The 19,449-nt window shown below is 42.5% G+C and overlaps 1 protein-coding gene across 7 annotated transcripts in view; it reads left to right on the forward strand.

Annotated features, from left to right (window-relative positions):
• The window catches only part of BANP (BTG3 associated nuclear protein), a 127,426-nt gene that overhangs the window by 48,200 nt on the left and 59,777 nt on the right, over positions 1 to 19,449 (forward strand). For 3 of the 7 annotated variants that reach the window (XM_085234800.1, XM_085234802.1, XM_085234803.1), the window contains 3 exons: positions 6,073 to 6,240; positions 14,719 to 14,849; positions 18,285 to 18,356. In XM_085234800.1, coding sequence (XP_085090926.1) covers positions 6,073 to 6,240; positions 14,719 to 14,849; positions 18,285 to 18,356 — 371 coding nt within the window. The remainder of the gene's footprint in view (positions 1 to 6,072; positions 6,241 to 14,718; positions 14,850 to 18,284; positions 18,357 to 19,449) is intronic. The other 4 variants (XM_085234801.1, XM_085234806.1, XM_085234804.1 and 1 more) reach the window with 2 other exon arrangements.

Genomic DNA, 19,449 nt, shown 5'->3' on the forward strand with positions numbered 1-19,449 from the left:
CTCAGAATGCTTTATAGATCCTACAGCTTTACATTCCTTAAAATAAAAGGCAGTAAGAACAGGAGAGGGATCTCACGCCTTTTGGGCTGAGCTAGCCAAACCAAAAAGAAACAAAACCCCTAAAACAGGAAAAAATAACAAATAAAATGCAAACCTGTCCTTACCCACAGCAAAACGATGCCATCTGGCAAGCATTTGCAGAAGGGCTCATGCAGGATCTGTGACCAGGAGTGCTCAGGACAAATGCAGATGTTCCCTATAGCCGTGGCTCTGCTGAGATCCAACCTGCAGTGATCTGCAGCTGCACCTCGGTGCTCTCACTTCACTCACGGCTTAAACATGAGCCTCTATAGACAGATGCTTCTTATGCTGTTAAATATTGTTTCCTGATGATTTTTTTTCCTCCTTAAATGCAGCAGACTGACATTACAGATGGAAACTTTTTTCCCTGTTCCTCCGTGTTCGAGCCACATGCAATTGTAGTCTGTACATTGTCTAACGCTGCAATTAGCATTTCATAATTAGCTGCTGACTGTAGTTGAACCATTCCTCTGCCTTTCTCTAACATTGGCACATTACAGCACACCCCTTGGATCCCCAAAAAAGATTCCTGCCAGCCAGAGACTTCATTTGAACTCAGCTTTGTTTTAGCAGCTGAGATAACATCGTTCTGAAGCGTTAGTTTCCTTGAGATAGCTAAAAGCACGCTGCTTCCACTTGTGTTTGAGAGATTCTCATCCTAAAGCACAACCCATCTCGTTCCTCAGCTCTGGTAGAGTTCGGGGGCCATTGGGATGTGTGTAATTAATTATTAGAACTGCATTACTGTGCTGTGGGGAGCAGAGAGGGGCACTGTGTGGCTGAGGTCAGCTCAGCCTGCACAGCTCGCTTCTGTCCCAGCTGCCTTGTAAAGCAATGGGAACACGAATTGAGTTCCTCAATGGGCTGACACGTGTATTTATGTAACCCCGGAGCACGGTGGCATCTGGAAGCTCGCACAGTTCTGCTGAGCAATGCACACCTGGGAGGAGTGTATTTTTGGTGTCCCCGATGTTAGTCCTCATTCCCTACGCTGCATAATCACACGCTTCTATTTCAAAGCAGTGACTCACCCTGGCTTTTCACATCTGGAACGTTTACCTCGAACATTCCTCTCTTTACGTTGATGTCCTTAATGATATTTAGGAATTCCCTAATTCTCTCGTCTCGTCAGACTTAATTTCCCGGCTGCGGGTGAATGTGGTATGGCTATTTGCTGTAGTACACCTCTAAAATTAGCAGCTTTGCACTTTGTCGGAAAGTCATCGAAGATGATATCCTTTATGTGATTTGTAGGAAGGGTTCCTATTCTCCACACAGAAAGGAATTTGATTAATGTGTAATTTCAGCTTTTATGTATTATTATAACTTAACTGAAGAGTGCGGTAGAATCTATTTGTCATGGGACCTCATTTGCACAAATGCTCTTAAACCGTATCTTCTGCACTGAGGGAAGCAGGACATTTGTTCTCTTTGAGAGCTGACAGTGGAACTTGCTTTTAAAAGTTGAGATTTCACCAACACTTAAGTCTGATTTTAATATTTGAGTTTTAAAGTTTTTATGTGACTGCGTGCAGGCCAAATCTGCAGCCCTTGTTTTTCACAGGATCCGTCGCTTAAGAAAGAAAAGGATTCTGTTGATCCATTTAATCACTCGAATCTGAAATCAGATTGAATTTGAACCCTCTTTAAAAGGGCAGGCTTGAAAAATCACGTTGAAATTGAAAGTGGAAAGAACAGTTCACCAGGTCTGCCTGCTTGGATCGCACGTGGATGTGAGCAGCTCTGTTTGCTCTGGGTAACGCTTTCCCTGCAGCCTTTCAAAATGCAGCAGTAGAAGAGGACAAATCTGTGCCATCCTGGTATAAAGGGCAGCAAAATGAGTCCTGCCAGCTCCGTGGATGCAATTTATTTGCCTTTTAATTCTGCAAGCAAATCTGGTGTTTGTGGAGAACGGGAAGCAGCACAACGTTCAGCATCTAAATGTGAGCTGTTGACATGAAGTTTGTTTTTTCGGAGGCGGATTTTGTCAGTGGAATATTTCGTGTCTGGTTTTGATATTACAAACGTCTTCTATTCCTCCTCAATTTGTTCTTAATTAAATTTTGTTACAATTTAGTGTTTCCTGCGGGTTGCTTTGTCTGCTGCCTGACTTCTGACCTTTAAGAAAAGAGGATTACTTTCTCAGGAGCATTGTTTTCATTCTTTTTTTCCTTCATTATTTCTGCTTTTTCCCCCCCATGAAAGATTCTCAAAGCCCCAAACATTTTGTACATTCATTGCCCAAAAGTGTGGGGATGTGTGGTCATTTCAGACGTCGCTGCTGACAACTTTTCAGTTCGTATGACATCTTTACCATCTTTCCTGTTGTGTTTTTTTTTCCTTAGATGAGCAACAAAAAGATTTATTCTGTGGCGCACAAGAAGTGTCCTGGAACTTTGTGTCGTGGTCTTTTAGTTCTGTGTGAACCTCTGTAAATGTGTCCCCAGAAGTGGTGCAGTAGCTGTAGTGATGCACCTGCTGCTTTTCTTGCTGACTTGCTGAGTTTTCCCAGTGTATGCATGCTTTCCTCCTTGCTTTTGCTGGATGAAGTTTTATTAAGCTTTATTTGGGAGGTGAGGTTCTCCAAGAAAGCCAGCTCTGCACTCTTAGCATTTCAAAACAAGCACATCCTTTTGTTCTGAATGTTGCCAGCAGCCATCCCTTCTCCTGGAGAAAAGACCTCCGAAGCCCCTCTCAGCCCCCCTCGGACGATCCGAATCCTTTCCTTCGCTGCTCTCCTCAGAGTGCGTCTCTCTTCCAAAACGCCGTTGTCTTTTTGCCAAAGTGCTGAATTATACTGCTGGATGTGGCTAAGGGTTTTGATCAGGGCTGTGATGTGGCTCAGGGAAGCCGTGCTGCTCACAAATTACGGCGCTTCGTGCTGCTTTTGACTAGCAAGCGTTCTGAGAAGTCACATCTCCTCTCACCGAAGCGTTGCTGTCCTTCCCAATAAGAGCTTCCCCAAGTTAAAGGTCTCACGTGCAGCATCTTACTTTATTCCTGCCTGTCATGCTTCTTTTCTGGCATTTGACATATTCAGAGCGAGCCGCTGGGCTGAGAGCTCTCCTGCATGTGATCACTTATGGAAGCGAGCAGCGAGGCAGCATGCTTACTTTCTCTAATATTGCTTGCACGTGTTCTCGAGTCGTATCTCTCTGCTAGGGGTAAATCATATTTATATGTGCATGTGTACTTCAGAAACACCCCGCTGTCAGCTGCATTTAGTCCTTGTTCAGCCATCAGCAGGCAGCTCCGGGGCAGTTGCTAAAGACTTGTTATTAGGGTAACACTTAGAGCTGGAGTACCAAGGAGATGGATTTATACATCTGTAATTTGTGCAACCTTGATGTCAGCTATCTTGGTGCTTAAGGGCTGATTTGCTATGCCCAATTTGCAGGTGCAGTCGCTGTGGCTGAGACACAGTTGTGTGCATGCAGTGGCTGTGTCGTCTGCACCAGTTTTCTGCCTTTGGGTGGCTAAGTTGGAATTCTGTGGCTAAGGGAAGAGAAATACACCCGGCTGTGACAGTCTCTCCCGTCCCAAATCTGCTTTTCTCACTATAAACCTCAGCTTGTCATCCGTCTTCCCTGCTTTCCTCTGTTGTCGTGTTCTCTCCATGAAGGCAGAGGCCCCTCTATCCAATATTTCATGACCATTTCTTATCACTTTAATTAACTTTTGCAGTCAATAAGCCAAATGTTGTTTCTTGTCTTCTGTCTGCAGAGCAGATTCTGGAATGCTTTATGTCTCACCTCTGCCCATCGTCTTTCCTAAGCTCTCCTAATGCAAACAGCTCACTGAGGCTCTTGTCATAAATGATTTTGCTTTTGATTTCTGTTGGAACAAAGGGACGTCCTGGAACGTGCCATACTGACACCGTAAGAGTTAAAATCTCTGGCTGGACTGCTGTACTGTGAGTTTTCTCAGACCTGCAGTCAATGCAGTCATTTCTCCAACAGCAGCACACAAGATGATAGTCATTAAAATGTATTGATGAACAAAATACGGACATTTGTTCAAAAGAATCGCTGCATATGGCCGTGTTATGCAGGACAACGCAACTGCTCTGTGTGCGCTGACAGCTGAGGTCATACCAAGAGTTAAAACACAACTATTTTTATTGGACATTGCTGCAAAGATTTATAAACCCATTTCTCCGTATAGCGCATATTGGTAATAGATTGCACTCCAAAGTGTGGTCTCACCATTTGCAGTACGGTATGTGCTTTCCTTTTGCTGACACCCATGGAAAGGAAACTGTTGCACAGCAGCAGATGATAATTTTGATCGGTTTTCCTCCTTCTCTACTCCCACCCTTGTTTTGGAGACGCAGTGCAGGGGCTGCAAAGCAGTCTCTGAATAACGTGTCCCTGTCACTTGCTGTCATCAGTCCTCAGCCTTTTAGAGTGCTTTGGAACCAAGTTCTTGATGCCAGCGCTTTCCTCCTGTGTGTTCGAGTGGCTTTTGGAACAAATCTGTACTAAAGTAATCAGAAAATAAATGGAAAGTGATGATGTCTGAAGGGATACGATGTTCCCCTTGGCCACGGTGGATCAGCGCCCGTGAATTTCAGACTCTGAGGGCTCTGTTATAATGCAAAGGAAAACACAGAGCTCTTAGTCTGTGCAAACCTGGCTTTTTGCTGCTGTCACCTTCGTTTCTCTTGCAGGAGTAGACGTGCGTTGTTCAGAGGGCTGTACAGCAGCTTGAGTGTAACTACTTCACTTATGTACTTCAGGATCCTCTTGGGCTGTAAATTTGTAAACATAGTAGGTTGAAAAGATGGTTTTATTGTGCTGGAGATGGTAAGCAATTAATACAAAAAGGAGTACAAGAATTTTAAGAGCTCCTTCAAGCACAGCCACGTTGACCGAAACCAAATACTGCAGCTTTGGGTTGGCTTTTAACTATTGCAGATCTAAATCTGAGAAGTTTAGAAGTACTGAAATCACAACGATTGGTGAATGCTCGGATGGCTCTGGTTTACATCACAGTTTGGAAATGTTGGCTTCACTTCTTCACTTTTTGAAGTGCTTTTTTTCTGCAGTTCTGGGTTATAAATTTCCCTTAGCATCCAGTCAGACACCCCGAGTTCAGAGTGCTTTAAGCAGGATGTAAACCGCTGTAAGGTTGCAGCAAAATGGTGTGAGAAGTGCCTTGCAAAAGCTATCCATGTACGACAGGTTTTCCTTCTCAATTTTTAATCTATTTGTCCAGATGTTGAAATGAGTATTTTTTGGAGCCTGATGAGTATTTTTGCACTGCTTCTTGTACAATTAGGCTTCCACTTCGATGGCAGAGTTTGCAGATGCTAACGAATGTGGTTTGTGTTGGCAGTGGGACTCCGTGTGTATCAGCTTTGTTTCAAAATACTCAAACAGTCCAACTCACAAGTCGTCAACATGGTGTTTTTATAAGAGTTTGGCAACTTAGCACCAAATGCTGGGAAGTGCAGAATGTGGCTCTTTAAATGACTCGGTAATAGTAGTAACGCTTTCAGAAGATTTGAATTTTGTGCTGTGTTTTTATTGGATTCTATTGAATCCCGCATTGAGTTTTAAGAGGTTGTTTTATATGCAGCTTTATGCGACCTCATGCTTATCATACACACGCGTTGTGAGCACTGTCAGCAATAAATAAAGCTTTCTCCAGTTTGGGCTTAGGAGAGCTGGATCCTTCTGTTGCCATATTGCTTGTCTTAGATGCAGCTTCCAATGGTAGAAGCGTACATTTGGAAACTTCATGGCAGCGATGCTTCTAGGTACACAACTATGCACACTTAATTTTGTGAATATTGTTGAAGCTGTTGCTGAAATCACCCCACTGTACAGCTTTGGTGTGTTTCTAACTCTCACTGTTTTTCTTTAGGCTGTTCTGAATCGTTCAACTCCTTGTTTGCCCGGTGTGCGTGGCAGCATCCATCAGAAATGTATTCCTGAAAACAGGGATTTGAGCTGGGTACCATCCCTTTGTGTTTCTCTGTAATTACAGGTCATCTCTTTTATAAATTTGGGATCTCAGAATCTGACTGGTATCGAATCAAGCAGAGCATAGACTCCAAGTGCCGAACAGCCTGGAGGCGGAAGCAGCGGGGGCAGAGTCTGGCTGTGAAAAGCTTCTCAAGGAGAACGCCTTCGTCGTCATCTTACAGTGGTTCAGGTAAAGAACCACTTTTTTTTAATCTTTGTATCTGCAATTGTCTTTCAATATACCTTGCACAGGTGTAGTGGCAATGCTAATTCACAGCTTGAAGCAGTGATGGAGCACCTGGTGGGAAGGCGGGGCCAGCCCAGGGGAGCTCAAGTGTGTGCAGTGTGCCTGAGTGATGGAAGGGCTGGAGCCAGGATCCACCCCTTCCCAGCCCTCATTTAAGGGTTGGCAGGGGAGGTGAGGGTATTGTGGTGGTGCTTCCTGTGTACCTGATGCCTTCTGAAGGTAAGCAGCTTCTTTTATTCCTGTGTCTGTGGCTGTTGCATTTGAGCAAGCCTTCACTTGCTGTAGCCTAGGGCTTTGCTTTTCTGCTGTTACTGCTGCACGTTGCATCGCATTACAGATTTTTTTCTTAAGATACAGCTGTGATTGATGCATGTTGTACCTGCAAACTTGATTTTTTTTTTTTAATAAGAAAAATAAATTGAGACAATCTCCCTCTCTGTTTTTTTTAGTGGATTTTGTGTTATTATTATTTTTTAAGTACCGTTTATCATTGGTAAGGAGACTGCTCCGTTACTCATTACAATACGAGCAGTGCTCCTCAAGGAGTGACTGCAGTGTTCATTTGGTAATTGGAGGCAGCCACTCATAGTTAAATCATTATAGATTCAGTGCAATCCAGCCACCTTCTGGTGTATGTAGAGTCCTTGGTGGCCTCCTGGGGCTCATACTGTAGTCAGTCTCAGGTAGCAAGAACATCTATTGCTTCTACAAACTGTGGCTGTAAAACCACTGGTTGGAACATACTGCTGACCCAAGAAAGGAAACAAGAGGCGTGTTTGTGCACCAAAAGGAGAGGGAGAAGGGAAACTGTTTCTAAAGAAGTTGTAGAATATGGATTTGTCAGGAAGGAAAGCGTAGCACATCCCCTTCCATCAGAGAGTTGCCTTTGGTGATTTGTGTGTTCTCTGAACTGACTTTACTGGTATGGTTGGGAACGTCCATCCTGTGTGCTAATGGAAACAATTCACAACGTGCAGCATCACGTGTGTAGCTTTACCATGATAGATTTTAACTAAAAGGTCAAAGTATTTCATCTGTAACTGACGTTCATGAGTGGAGTCAAACAACCTTCCTCCGTGTGTTCACACCATTCAGTGGGACGTGCTAAATTTTGTTCATAAAGTATTTTTCTCTGTAGAAATTAAATATGTTGTAGCTGATTCTGTGTTTCCACATAGGTGCGTAGGCATGAATAATAATAACAAATGAAAAATACTGAGCTAAGAAGTGTTCTCATAGGACGTTTCTGGCTCATGCTTTTAATATAAAGCAGTGTTATGGGACATTTGTACATCGTATATTAAAACCAGTGTTTTGGAAGTGAGCCCAAAGAAAAGGAAGCAAGTTTATTTGCCTGCATAAAATTTTTGGTTGCATGTTAACACTAACCACTGTATCTCATGCAAAGAAAGCCAAAATCTGCTTTCAATGGAAAATTTTATGTGCTGGAACTGGGAATCAAATCCAAAATTTTCAAATTAAAACAACTAATCAACCTAATGATAACCATAAGCCGTATATATATGTTGATGGGATTTTTATTTTCGGTCTCCTTAAAGTAAAAATGCAGTAGTAAGGGGTTGTTACAGGCCTGTGCTCATTAGGCTGTACGCTTTGACTGTCATTGAGATTTATTATTAAAAAATATTATCTTTAATCTCCTGGTTGGGAGCTTTGGAGAGACCAGCATAGGGACGTAAAGCACAGATTCAGGGAGTTCTTAACTTCAGAAGGCCATAAAGTAGTATGTCGTGGGTTGTTTCTTTCATTAAGCTAAACCTCCAGATGTTTCCTTTTAGCCCTATCCCAGTTCCACAAACACCACTCAGAATTATCTTCTTCCTTGGGTACGGATGCTCCTGGGGTAACTCCTGGGATTTGAGCTGGTCCTGTCATCTCCTGTGTTTCCCAAGTGCTCTGTGCATCCTGGGGCTCCCACTGTACAGCACGTCTCAGCTCCTCTGGGTAGCAAAGAGGCGGCTGCACATCTGAAGTATGCTCCTAAAAATGGTGGAGACCCAAAATAGGGTCTGAAGTATGGTGAAGGTCAGTCGAGGCGTCTTGACATGTCATTTGCAGGACTGTATATAAGCCGTGCAGCTAAAAGTAGAGAGCTGGCAATAGCATTAACATCTGCCTTTGGTAATGGTATGTGAAAATGTTCCATGGATTCTGAGTTTTTTGTTAATTTCTTTAAAATATTGCTCTTGCTAAGAATGTCACTGGCATCGGTTTCTGGGAGGCTGTAAAGATGTTGGATGAATTCACCACTACATTCACACCCACTGTGAAAGCAGTGTTAGAAAAACAGCCCTTTTCTCAGAGCCAGGTGGTCCTCAGGGAAACTAATTGCATTCTTAAGGCAGGTGGGAGTGGGATTTCACCTGAAGGAAGAAGAGGTAGGAGGAAGAGTAGGATGGTGGGACGGATAAGGGGCTGAGTCAGAAGAAGGGAAGAATCGAAGATAGAAAGGAAGAGGACAGATTCACACGCTGTTCAGAAAGGTAACTGTCATTGCTGCAATAATCCTGGTCTGTTCAGGTATCTCTGTGAGCTGCTCAGGCTTTGTCTTTGTGGTTTGACATCTCTGGAAGCCCTCGATGGAATTACAGCATCATAATTCACAGGCATCTGTTCCTTATTATATATGCTGTATAGTGGATATAGCAGAATTCCTGCTGCCAGTTAGCAGGAAAGAGAAGTAATATTTCACAGCTCTGAAGTAAAGGAGGTCTGTATTTCACAGTTATGACAACATAGCTGTCAAGTATGGCTTTTTAAAGTGTTACATATGAACCCAGACAGCTTTTATGGTAGTGTTTGTTTCAAGGGGCAAGTTAAGGTGAGCCTCAAATGGTCTGGAATCCAGCTACTTGAGAACCTGTCTTTCCCACTATTGTTACCAAGGCTGTTAGGTCAGCTTCTAGGTGTGCTCTGCAGAGGAATATCTGTGACTGGTTTCACTGTGTAATACTTGCTCCGTGCCCCTTTGTATGTATTAGGCATTTTTGTATTTCTCCATGTATTGCTTAAAAAAGGATTAGGAATAACCATGGAATAACACCTTCTGATTAATAGCAAAATGGTCACCATTTCCTAAGGAAGTTTTAGGGCTTACTCTGGAAGTGTGGTGAGGCACTGGAACAGGTTGCCCAAGGAGGCTGTGGATGCCCCATCCCTGCAGGCATCCAAGGCCAGGCTGGATGTGGCTGTGGGCAGCCTGGGCTGCTGGTTGGTGACCTGCACACAGCAGGGGGTTGGGACTGGATGAGCACTGTGCTCCTTTGCAACCCAGGGCATTCTGTGATTCTGTGATTTTTATGTTCCCATAGCATTCAGAAAACACTTCTTATTGAAGATGCTCCATTGCCATCAACAAATATACTGAGTAGATGCGTAGTGTCTGCCATGCAGCTGAGCTGTTCTCATTAAGTGTTGATTTAATTATCATAACTGTAATCATTAAGTGATGATTAAATACGATTTTGAGGACCTGAGTGCGAACGAATGAACTCCACATTCTCCAAATGAATTCTTTTTCCACAGCTTGGCAATGTTTTTCTGACTATGAACTTGTAATATCTTGTTGTTCATGTCAAAGTTGGGATGAAAAGGTACGACAGAAAAAAAAAAAGACTCAAATCCAAAGCAGTTGTTTGGCTTGAAGTAATATTATTTTCATCACCTCTCTCTGGGATCTGATAATAGCAAGGTGGCTTTCTATTATATCTTCATATAGTGGTATATGTTTAAATCAACAGAAAGTTATTGGCACTTGCTTCAGATGTTGTAAAGGAGCACCATTCTCCTTTGTTGAATCACAGAGTAATAGAATATCCTGAACTGGAAGGGATCCACAAAGATCATGGAGTCCACCTCAATGTGTATCACAGTGTTTCTTGAATGTTGCTATGTGAGAAGTGTGGAATGGCTTCATCCTTTTCGGTTTGGCAGTGAAAAATTGTTGAACAACTCAATGTGTGTCCTGGTTTCAGCTCTATCATTGGAAATAGTATTTGTGTTGGTTCTTGAAATAGTGTCAGATCAGCACGGCTCCTGCTCTGCTGTGCTCCCTCTCCTATGAATTATGGTTCTTGATTTTTCCAGGGGTGCTTTTTAGAAGCAATTAATTCGCTTCGTTTAAAAAATAAAATAAAACACAGCAGTCTGGAACTCACCTGCCTGTGACCTGACTTGTGCTGCTCTGCTTTTGAGGGATCTTAGGGGTGGTTGACCACAGCACCAGCTAGCCCAGCGAGGCTGCAGGGATTCCATCTCCAGCTGGTTGCAGTCCTGAGCAAACTGCTGTGATTGAGCCTGGTTTGAGCAGGGGGCTTGGATTAGGTGATCTCCAGAGGTCTCCTCCAACCTCATCTACTCTGTGGTTTGGTGGGTTTTATGAGCACTGAGTTATTGCACACGTAATAAATAACTTTGAAATATTGACATCCAAAAAGAATTGCTGTTCTTGAGCTTAATTCTTCTCCACTCGTTGAACACATCCGAACTTGTATGCTTTTTCTGCTTCTTGTGCATCGAAATCCTCATAGTGTGTGGCTTCGATTTGCATTGTGCGTGTGGAAATGATAACAGATTTCCTCTCTGTTCCTTTCATGATAAGGAAAAATTAGCAGTGGAAGTGTGACAGAGAGCACAAAGCTGAGCCCACAGTCCTTGCCCAGACCCCACAGGTTTTTGGCACCCGTTGTCATGTACTGTTCATGTTTTAAGAGCTGAAGGGAACTGAGCTGCAGACTGGGATCAGGAAGCTGGTAGGGAGATACCAGTGAACGCCTCTCTGTACTCCACCCCCTTGGATGCTTATTAAGATTGGTCTACGTTTAATTGACTGAGCAGCTTGACAGTATCCACAAGATTTATGGCTTGCATAAAGTTGTAGCAGACTGTTAAATGGAGACAGAAGTTGTTTCCTTATTTTTTCTGGCTCTTCCTTTGCCTGTTGTTGGACTTGAGGCATTAATTGCAGCGGGTCGCTCGTCTCTGAGCCAATGGGCTGCTCCTTAATGTGTGCTTTTGTCTCTCCCTTTTTCTGATAGAAGTTGGGCACGTGGCTGCCATGATAATTTAGAGAGATGTTCTTTTTAAATTCGTTAGCAGTCTGTGGAGGGAAGGGAGTAGGAAATGAGTTTTTCGAGAGGAGGATTAACTGCAGAGTGCCTTCTCTCCTTTTCTTTTAATTTCTCTTAAGATTGTTAAAGCTGTTATCACAGTTTTCCATGTTGGAATTATTAGTTAGGCCCATGACTTTGGGATTTACATGTAGATTTGGGCTGAAGTGCTCAGTCTGCCAAGCTGACACATGTGAAAAAAGATGGCATGGCCAAATCTTCAAAGCAGTTCTGCAAAACTGGAGCTGCTTAGCACTGGGTGAGTCAGGTTGAGATAATGGTTTACAAGATAGAGTTGTAGTCCTGGGTAATGGTGTATTTCCCACCCCCTTTCTCCCTTTTTCTTGTTTTTAAAGAGTGCTTTTCTTCATCTGCCCATTAACCTTTCCTTGCTAGCACTACATTTCAAGGAGATAAGAAAACACATCCCAGGCCGTAAGCAGAAATGTGGAGCCTGCGGGGAAGCAAAGCACTTTAGAATGGCAGCATACAAGTGAGGAGACTTAGCTGAAATCCCATCAACTGCAGAATCCTAACCTCTTCCATTTCCTTCCAAAATGAGAACTCGTGCAATACAAAGTCTAGGGAGAACAGGAAGAAACAAATGCTAAAGGGAAGGAGGAGTACTTCAACTTTTTTTTTTTCCTCCTGTATCACAGCATAACCAGCTGTGGAATGGTCAGGGCAGCAGTGCTGTTCTCTGGGTAGCTCCAAACTCATCTCCATGGGGGTGCTTTGGGATTGCCATAGGAACGTGCTCAGTAGCAGTGCTGTGTGCTGCTCAGTTGATGTCCAAGCGTTGCACAGCACGAGTTCAGCTGTATGGCTTCTCTGTGCCAGGGATTCTCTAACATATCAAAGTTGTACATGCAAAGCCAGATAGTTTACATGATGGTGATTTATAACTGTTGACATATCCTCTATTCAAGCTGTGTGCTATTCATGTTTGTGTTTGTTTTTAATGGGGGATGTTTAAAAATGGATAAATATTGCTTTTGTCTGGTCAGATATTTGGAGAGGAGCGGTGATCATAAAGGATGTTTTGTTATTAGACACATTTCAATCCTCTTCTTTATTCTCAAAGAGGAAAAAAGGGGAAAAAAAATCACAAAACAAATAAAATTGAGCCAACTGTGGTTGTTGCAGTGAAGTCAACATGAAAACTATTTATGATGGAGCATGCAAAATATATACAACAGGATAGCAGTCAGTCCTTATCTTCTGTTCCCTTCTGAACAGCTTACCTTCTGGCATCTGTGAGCAAAAGATGGTTTATAAAGTTAAAAATGAATTTTTCCATATAATATATTAGTACTTGACACTTGTGTACATCTGTATAGTGTGTGGATATGAAGATACATAGGTACATGTATGCTTATCTAAGTGAAGGCTCATGTATTTGGACACCTGGTCTGTGTCGATGTTGGGCTGTAATTCAGCTGTTGAGTTTTGCAGCAGGGCAGTGGGAAGACAGAATCAGCATTGAAGTGGTCATGACGAAGCCACTGGCCATGGAAAGCACGAGCAGGTGTCGTAACGTGGCTCCAGGCCATGGCACTTCTATTTGGCTGCCGTGGAAATTTCTCATACCAGATACAGAAATGGTTAACCCTGTCCTGGATGCTGAACAGCAGTGTGGGAAGTATTGGAATTGCACAGTGACCAACAGGACTGTATTTAAGAAGCGATGCGTTTTGGGGTGTTACCTGGTACCAAAGCCATATACTTGTGGTGCTTACTGAGCTATCCCATTAGTGTTCTGCTTGTAGTTACACATTTGCGGATTGTTGACATGATTACAGCTGTTTGGTTGAATTATCAAACAACTGAACTTTTCAGCAAAGAAGTAAATACAAGCTTGGTGGCATTGAATTCGTTTGCAATCCCTGTGTTCAGACTTAATTGTCTTCTTCCACAAACATTTGCAGGCACAATGAAAGAACAAAACCAAATGGATAATTTTATTAAAGGACATTTCCATTAAAATTTTTGTATGATTGAATAAAGCTCAGTCTTGTGAAAGCAGCGTTCTGTTCTCAGATTAATCGTGGGGTATTAAGAAGTATGAAAAACTTATGAAAACCAGCTTCCCGTTCTACTGGTTGTGCTTAAAATCAAACTACATCAGCAATTTCTGAGCAGGATGAGGCCCTGCCAGCCTTTATTTAAACAATTCATAACATCTTGTAAGAAAATTATCTACAGCAGAAGTAGAGTGACAGCACTTCTTAAATATTTTTATTACGGCTTCCTCCACTTGAAGGGTTTGAAAGCCTTACAGTATGAATGCTACTGTGTGTTAAATGTTAATGTGTTTTATGTTCCCATGTAGCGTAAAAGTCGTTGTGAGAGCAATAAATACTCTGGGAAAAAAACGTTGTAAAACAAACTTGCTGCTTCAATGATTTCGTCTGATAATATTTTTGTAGCATAGCAAAAGAAAACCATTAAACTGATTGTGGAAGCACTGTATATAGAAAAGCCTTTCTTCGAATTCATTATTTTAAGAGCCTGTTATGACAGTCCTGTTCTCATAGTCGTCTCAGATGTAGGGAAAAAGGAAAAGAAGCTGGGACTCGTGCAGAATCTTACTCATCTGTGCAGCATGGGGATGTTTCAGGGCTCTTCCCAATGGGGATGCAGTATCTGGTGCCATTCACCTGTAGTGATGTCTTCCCTCAGATTGCCTCTGCTCCCCTGTATTCCATTACACCCTTCTGGTATGGAATTATCAACATTATTGTGTCATCATTGACCACCACATGCATTAAAAACTTCAGGTTTCAAGAAATAATGGTATTTGAGTGGTTGTGTATTACAACCTAATTCTAGTTCATTTACTTGCCTCTTATATTTGAGGATCTTTTCCACGAAGGTGGAAAACCTATAAGTGAATGTATGCCAGCTTGTAATGCAGGTTATTCTGGTTAAAATCTACTGCTGACTTTCCTGGTGGCTGTCACAGCGAGCAGAATGAAGCAGCCAGGTCCTGTAGCGTTCAGCTGCATAGCAAGTCTGCGTGCTTTGCCTGTCGTGTTACTTTGATCCTTGCAGATCTCTTACTCTAGATTCAAAAGATGCTTTTTTAAATGTATACTTTCACAGAGTCAAAACAGCATTTGAGGCTCCATTGAAATCTGTAGCAAACGAGCAACGATGTGCATAAAAACACTGACGTGGAAATGATCTGCATCTGCTTTCTTGTATTCCTCTGTTTTTAAGAATGCTTTGTTGCACGGCTGCTGGCATGAGATATACAGATGTAACAAAGGCAGATTTGTGTCTCTTTCAGAGGGTCCTCAGAGCTCAGTGTCAGCTTCAAATGAGATCCAGCAGAACCAACCACAGGCACTACACTATGCACTGGCCAACGCCCAGCAGGTTCAGATCCACCAAATAGGAGAAGATGGACAAGTCCAAGTAGTATGTATTCAGCTTTTTCTAAATTACTCTGTTTAGACAATCCACGTTAATATAAACTTTGCTTCAACTGAAATTGAATTTTTTTTATTGTTCCTAATGACTCATTGTCATTTAGTAAGCATGACTTTCAGAAAATAAACATTGAAGGCTTGTGTAAAGACTTATTGGCAGGGATATCCATGCAGGACTTGCTCACAAAATCATTGTAGATAAATATGCATTCATTTCTGTATCTCCTGTGAGGAAAGGTTGAAGGAACTGGGCTTATTTAGCTTGGAAAAGAGAAGGTTCTGGGGAGACCTCATTGTGGCCTTCCAGTACTTGAAGGGAGCGTATAAACAGGAGGGGAACGGCTGTTCACGAGGGTGGATGGTGATAGGACAAGGGGGAATGATTTTAAACTGAGACCGGGGAGGTTTAGGTTGGATATGAGGAGGAAGTTTTTCACCCAGAGGGTGGTGAGGCACTGGAACAGGTTGCCCAAGGAGGCTGTGGATGCCCCATCCCTGCAGGCATTCAAGGCCAGGCTGGATGTGGCTCTGGGCAGCCTGGGCTGCTGGTTGGTGACCTGCACACAGCAGGGGGTTGGGACTAGATAGTCTTTGTGGTCCTTTTTGACCCAGGCCATTCTGTGATTCTATGTGGAATTGAGAAGTCAAGTCTCTACCTGGCCCTTTGCTTGCATTTGTTCCCATAATACTAACAGCAGTCTTACAAACCGTACCATTCACCCTAAAGTAATAGTTCTAACTATGACTTTCAAAACAAAAATGCAGTTATGTGATTCACAGAATCATGGCTTCATTTATTTTCAAGTATGACTGCATTCTCAGGCATTTTTGAACATCTGTTAGCTGAACCTTTACATGTGTATTCATTTAGATACATGTATATAAGCAGAAGTTATAAATATTGACATTTTTTGACCACAAGACTGCTATCAAAGCTCAGGCAAAGATTATTTTTAAACAAGATTTGTGTATTCTGACAAAACATACCTTAGTTTAGCTCCTGTGTGCCACGGTTTAACTGCAATAATCATTTTTTCTTTAAATTATATGTAAGAAAAGAGGAAAACAATGAGAAGATGGATGGTGTGATGTTTCTCACACACGTGGTTTCTGATATGCAACATTCGGAAGTAGTAAATTACATCTGCACGTTCCCTCCTTCGTTGTAGAAACCTGAGGATGCAATGGGTGCAGTCCATCTGCCATTAGCTTTCGGAAACTGGGATTTGCAGCTTTTATGCACACTTACATAAGGCGTAAACCTTTTTCTAAAGCTTTTTCTCTGCTTGTGTTCATGATTTTAAGGTACCCAGGAGCCTTGAGTGTGGGCTGTGGGCTGCGTACAAGCACAGAGCAGAGCTAAATGTGCAGAGATGCGTACAGACCTGTGCGATGACATAAACCCTGTCCATAGGAACCAGGCTATGGGAATCTTAAGAGCTACTGACCAGCATGGCAGCCCATAATACCCAGTGGTCTGCCTGTTGCAAGGGTTTTGGTCAGTGCCATTACAGAGAAGAGTTTGGGTAGGATAATGGGGTGCGTTGGCCAATACTTCTGTCAGTACTCCGGTGAGAGAGGTGGCAGACAAAGAGGAACTTTCATCTCACTTTGGCCACAACCTTACCGTGTTATCTGGTGAGCTTCTTCGTCTCTTGGTTTTTCCCTGTATACTTTAAGGAACATATCTTGGTTGCTTTTTGTGTCAGTTGATCGTTAAAGAGAACTTTGAAGTCTCGAAAGACAAGGTACGAGGAGAATGACATGAAATACAGGGATCCAGTGGACAAAATTGTTATGTTTGTGGATCTAAGTGATGAAAGTTTGCCTCATTAAAAAAATTACCTGGGTCTACCAATTATCTTTTAAGTAATTGTGCAATCTGGGAGAAAAATCGAGTGTGACCCACAACTGAAACATGGTCATAATTTGCCTGGCATGTAGGGAGAGACATGAAGCAGATGAAGATGGTGTTGCTTTTTTAGTTCTAGGGAATGATGCACGTGAGGCTGAGAGTCATTCCTATAACAGTAGTCATTTATACTGTGTGTATTTAAAGCAAATGAGTGTTGAACTGAATGCTGGGGATTTTCTGAATGTCTGTAAACTGTAAGAGTTAAGATTCAGGAAGGTTTTGGTGGAATTCACAAACAAACTAAAGAGACTGTCCTTGAAGGCCAGCTCTGTATCTGCAAAAGATGAGTGAGCAGTTCTGTTTTGGAATGCTGTGTGATACAAAGGCAAATAAAGTCACCTTCTTCCTCCCCCTCCCCCCCACCTGTCCTCAGGCAGAAAGGATTGCTTGTTTGAAAATGCTGTAAATGGATCTTTTAAATGTTCCTTGCTTTTCCCTGGGAGCCCTGAGAGCTTAGTGTTAAGGAGGAAAACTGATTCTAATCTCAACGTGGACTGGGCTGTGCTCTAATTTTATATACAGTCTCTATTGTCAGAGTGATACTTTCAGTATGTTTTTTCTCCCTATAAATAGATGGTTTCCTTCCAAAGGAAATGAAACTGTTTGAAATAGAGGGATCTGTGTTTCTTTGAAAATCACATGCAATTGTTCTTGTGTTATAAAATAAGAAGAGCCTTTGACAGAATTCCAAATGATTATCTTTAATCTCTGTCTCATGCAGGCATATTAAAATGAACACAAAGCCTTATAAACTCCCAAGTAGGTTATTTAGAATCCAATCTCCCTCCAGGTAAATCACAGTGGCAAAGACCTCTCTGGGCTGGTGAGGATGCACAAGGAATTCCTTCCAGCCTCTTATCCACGTTTCAATCAAATGATAGGCATGATGCCATTCTGCAGGGATGGTGTGGCCAGCCATGCTGAGCATTAACCCCATTAAAGCCCCTAGGGCAGATTCTCAGCTAACACGAGCCAGTGTAGCTGCTTTGGAATTGCTAACTTTATGCCAGTTTATAGCAGCTTGAGAGGTGGCTGTTAACATGGCACTGTGCCTCACCGTAACTGTGATTTCAAAATAACCTTTTAGAGACAATCTGTGAGTGGCGTTGTTGTAGCTCTTTGAAGAGCTGAGTTTCCAAGGCCTTTAAGTGGGTTTCTTATTTTGAACTCATCGGTTTGGGAGAGCTAATGCCTATATGCCAACTCCTGTTAGTCCCACGTATCAGTCACAATTGCAGGTTCTTCCTTTGTAGAGAAATGTACTGTATAAATGTGCTTTTTTTTATTATGCCCATTTTCTTTTCCTCTGATGTGAAAACAAATGACTGTGAAAGGTGGCAAAATATGGTTACACCTGAGTTAAAGCAATCTTAAATGTTTTCCATTGGAGAAGTCTTTTTCTTCCACCTACAACTGTGAATGTTTTAACTGCATTCAATGCAAACGAGTAGTTTCTTCCTCTAGTTTTGGTTTCCTTCTGATGCTTCCTGGTGTTTTCTTTTGTTGTGGATCCCGCAGGGCCATCTCCACATAGCCCAGGTTCCTCAAGGCGAGCAGGTCCAAATCACGCAGGACAGCGAGGTGAGCCAAAGCTTTGGTACACGTGGGTACAACGTGGGGCCCTGATTTGGGAGCGTGCTCTTCAGAACCCAAGAAGGCTGTGCTGTCTGTGTGAGGTGTCAGTGACTGGGGTAAATGGTCTTCGTTGGAGATGGAGCTGGGTACTCAGAGCACTGTAGGAAATCTAGGTTGGGTGCTTGTGTTGTCGTTGAGGAGTGTGGCAACTTCCTGTAGGTGTGCAGACTGAATGTGTTGGGAATGCTCTGTGTCTTTAATTGTGTAAACTCTTCAACAGGAGTCTGGAGAGTAGTCAGACTTCATCTCTCGAAGATATATTCCAGACTGAAGTGAACTTACCTTCGTTATGCATCGAGCAATCTGGCACTGCGCTCCTTGCACTTCATAATTTTTCCCATAACATTTGAACTATAGAAGGGGAATGGATAAATCCAGTACTGAACCCTCCAGTTTGAACTCTTTTTTTCCACTTAGGCAAAAGGACACTGCAGCTGCTCCAGTGGGGAAACTGTTGGTTATTTAAGAATGTATAGAAACTCCTAACTGCAGAGGCTGCTGTCCTATTTCTTCTGCTCTCAGACTTTGTTTACATGAGGAAGCAATAGCAAAATAAGGTTAAGCATAAATACTGACTGCAGTATTGACTGTATCTGACTCCCTTGTAGCCATATCTTTTTGTGGGTTAGTTGAATCCATTTCCAAAGCATCCAAATAATGTTTCTTTAAACCACTTTTGGTGTAGAGGAATAGTGATGACACAGGGAGGTATTAAAGGGTAAATATTATGATAAATACTGTATAAACATTACAATTAAAGACAGTGTTCCTGATAAAGTTCTTCAAACCGAGGGAGCAACAAGAAAGGATCATAATGTGCTGCAGTGAGTCTGAGACAGTTCTGCTGTGTGCACCATTGGTTTAAAAGCTGCTGGAAAAGAAAAAAGCCATTCATTGTGTGACCAGTTGTGATCAATGCTGAGGTTTAAATGCCTGCATCCGTGGGTTGGCAGCTGTTGGGTGTGACAGGGTGAAGGGTTGTGTTGCTCTGTGACAGATGCAGACATCTGGTTTTAAGTTTATTGCAATGTATGCAGCT

The sequence above is a fragment of the Meleagris gallopavo genome, chromosome 13 (genome assembly GCF_905368555.1).
Source record: "Meleagris gallopavo chromosome 13, MGAL_WU_HG_1.1, whole genome shotgun sequence".
In the NCBI taxonomy this organism is placed as follows: domain Eukaryota; kingdom Metazoa; phylum Chordata; class Aves; order Galliformes; family Phasianidae; genus Meleagris; species Meleagris gallopavo.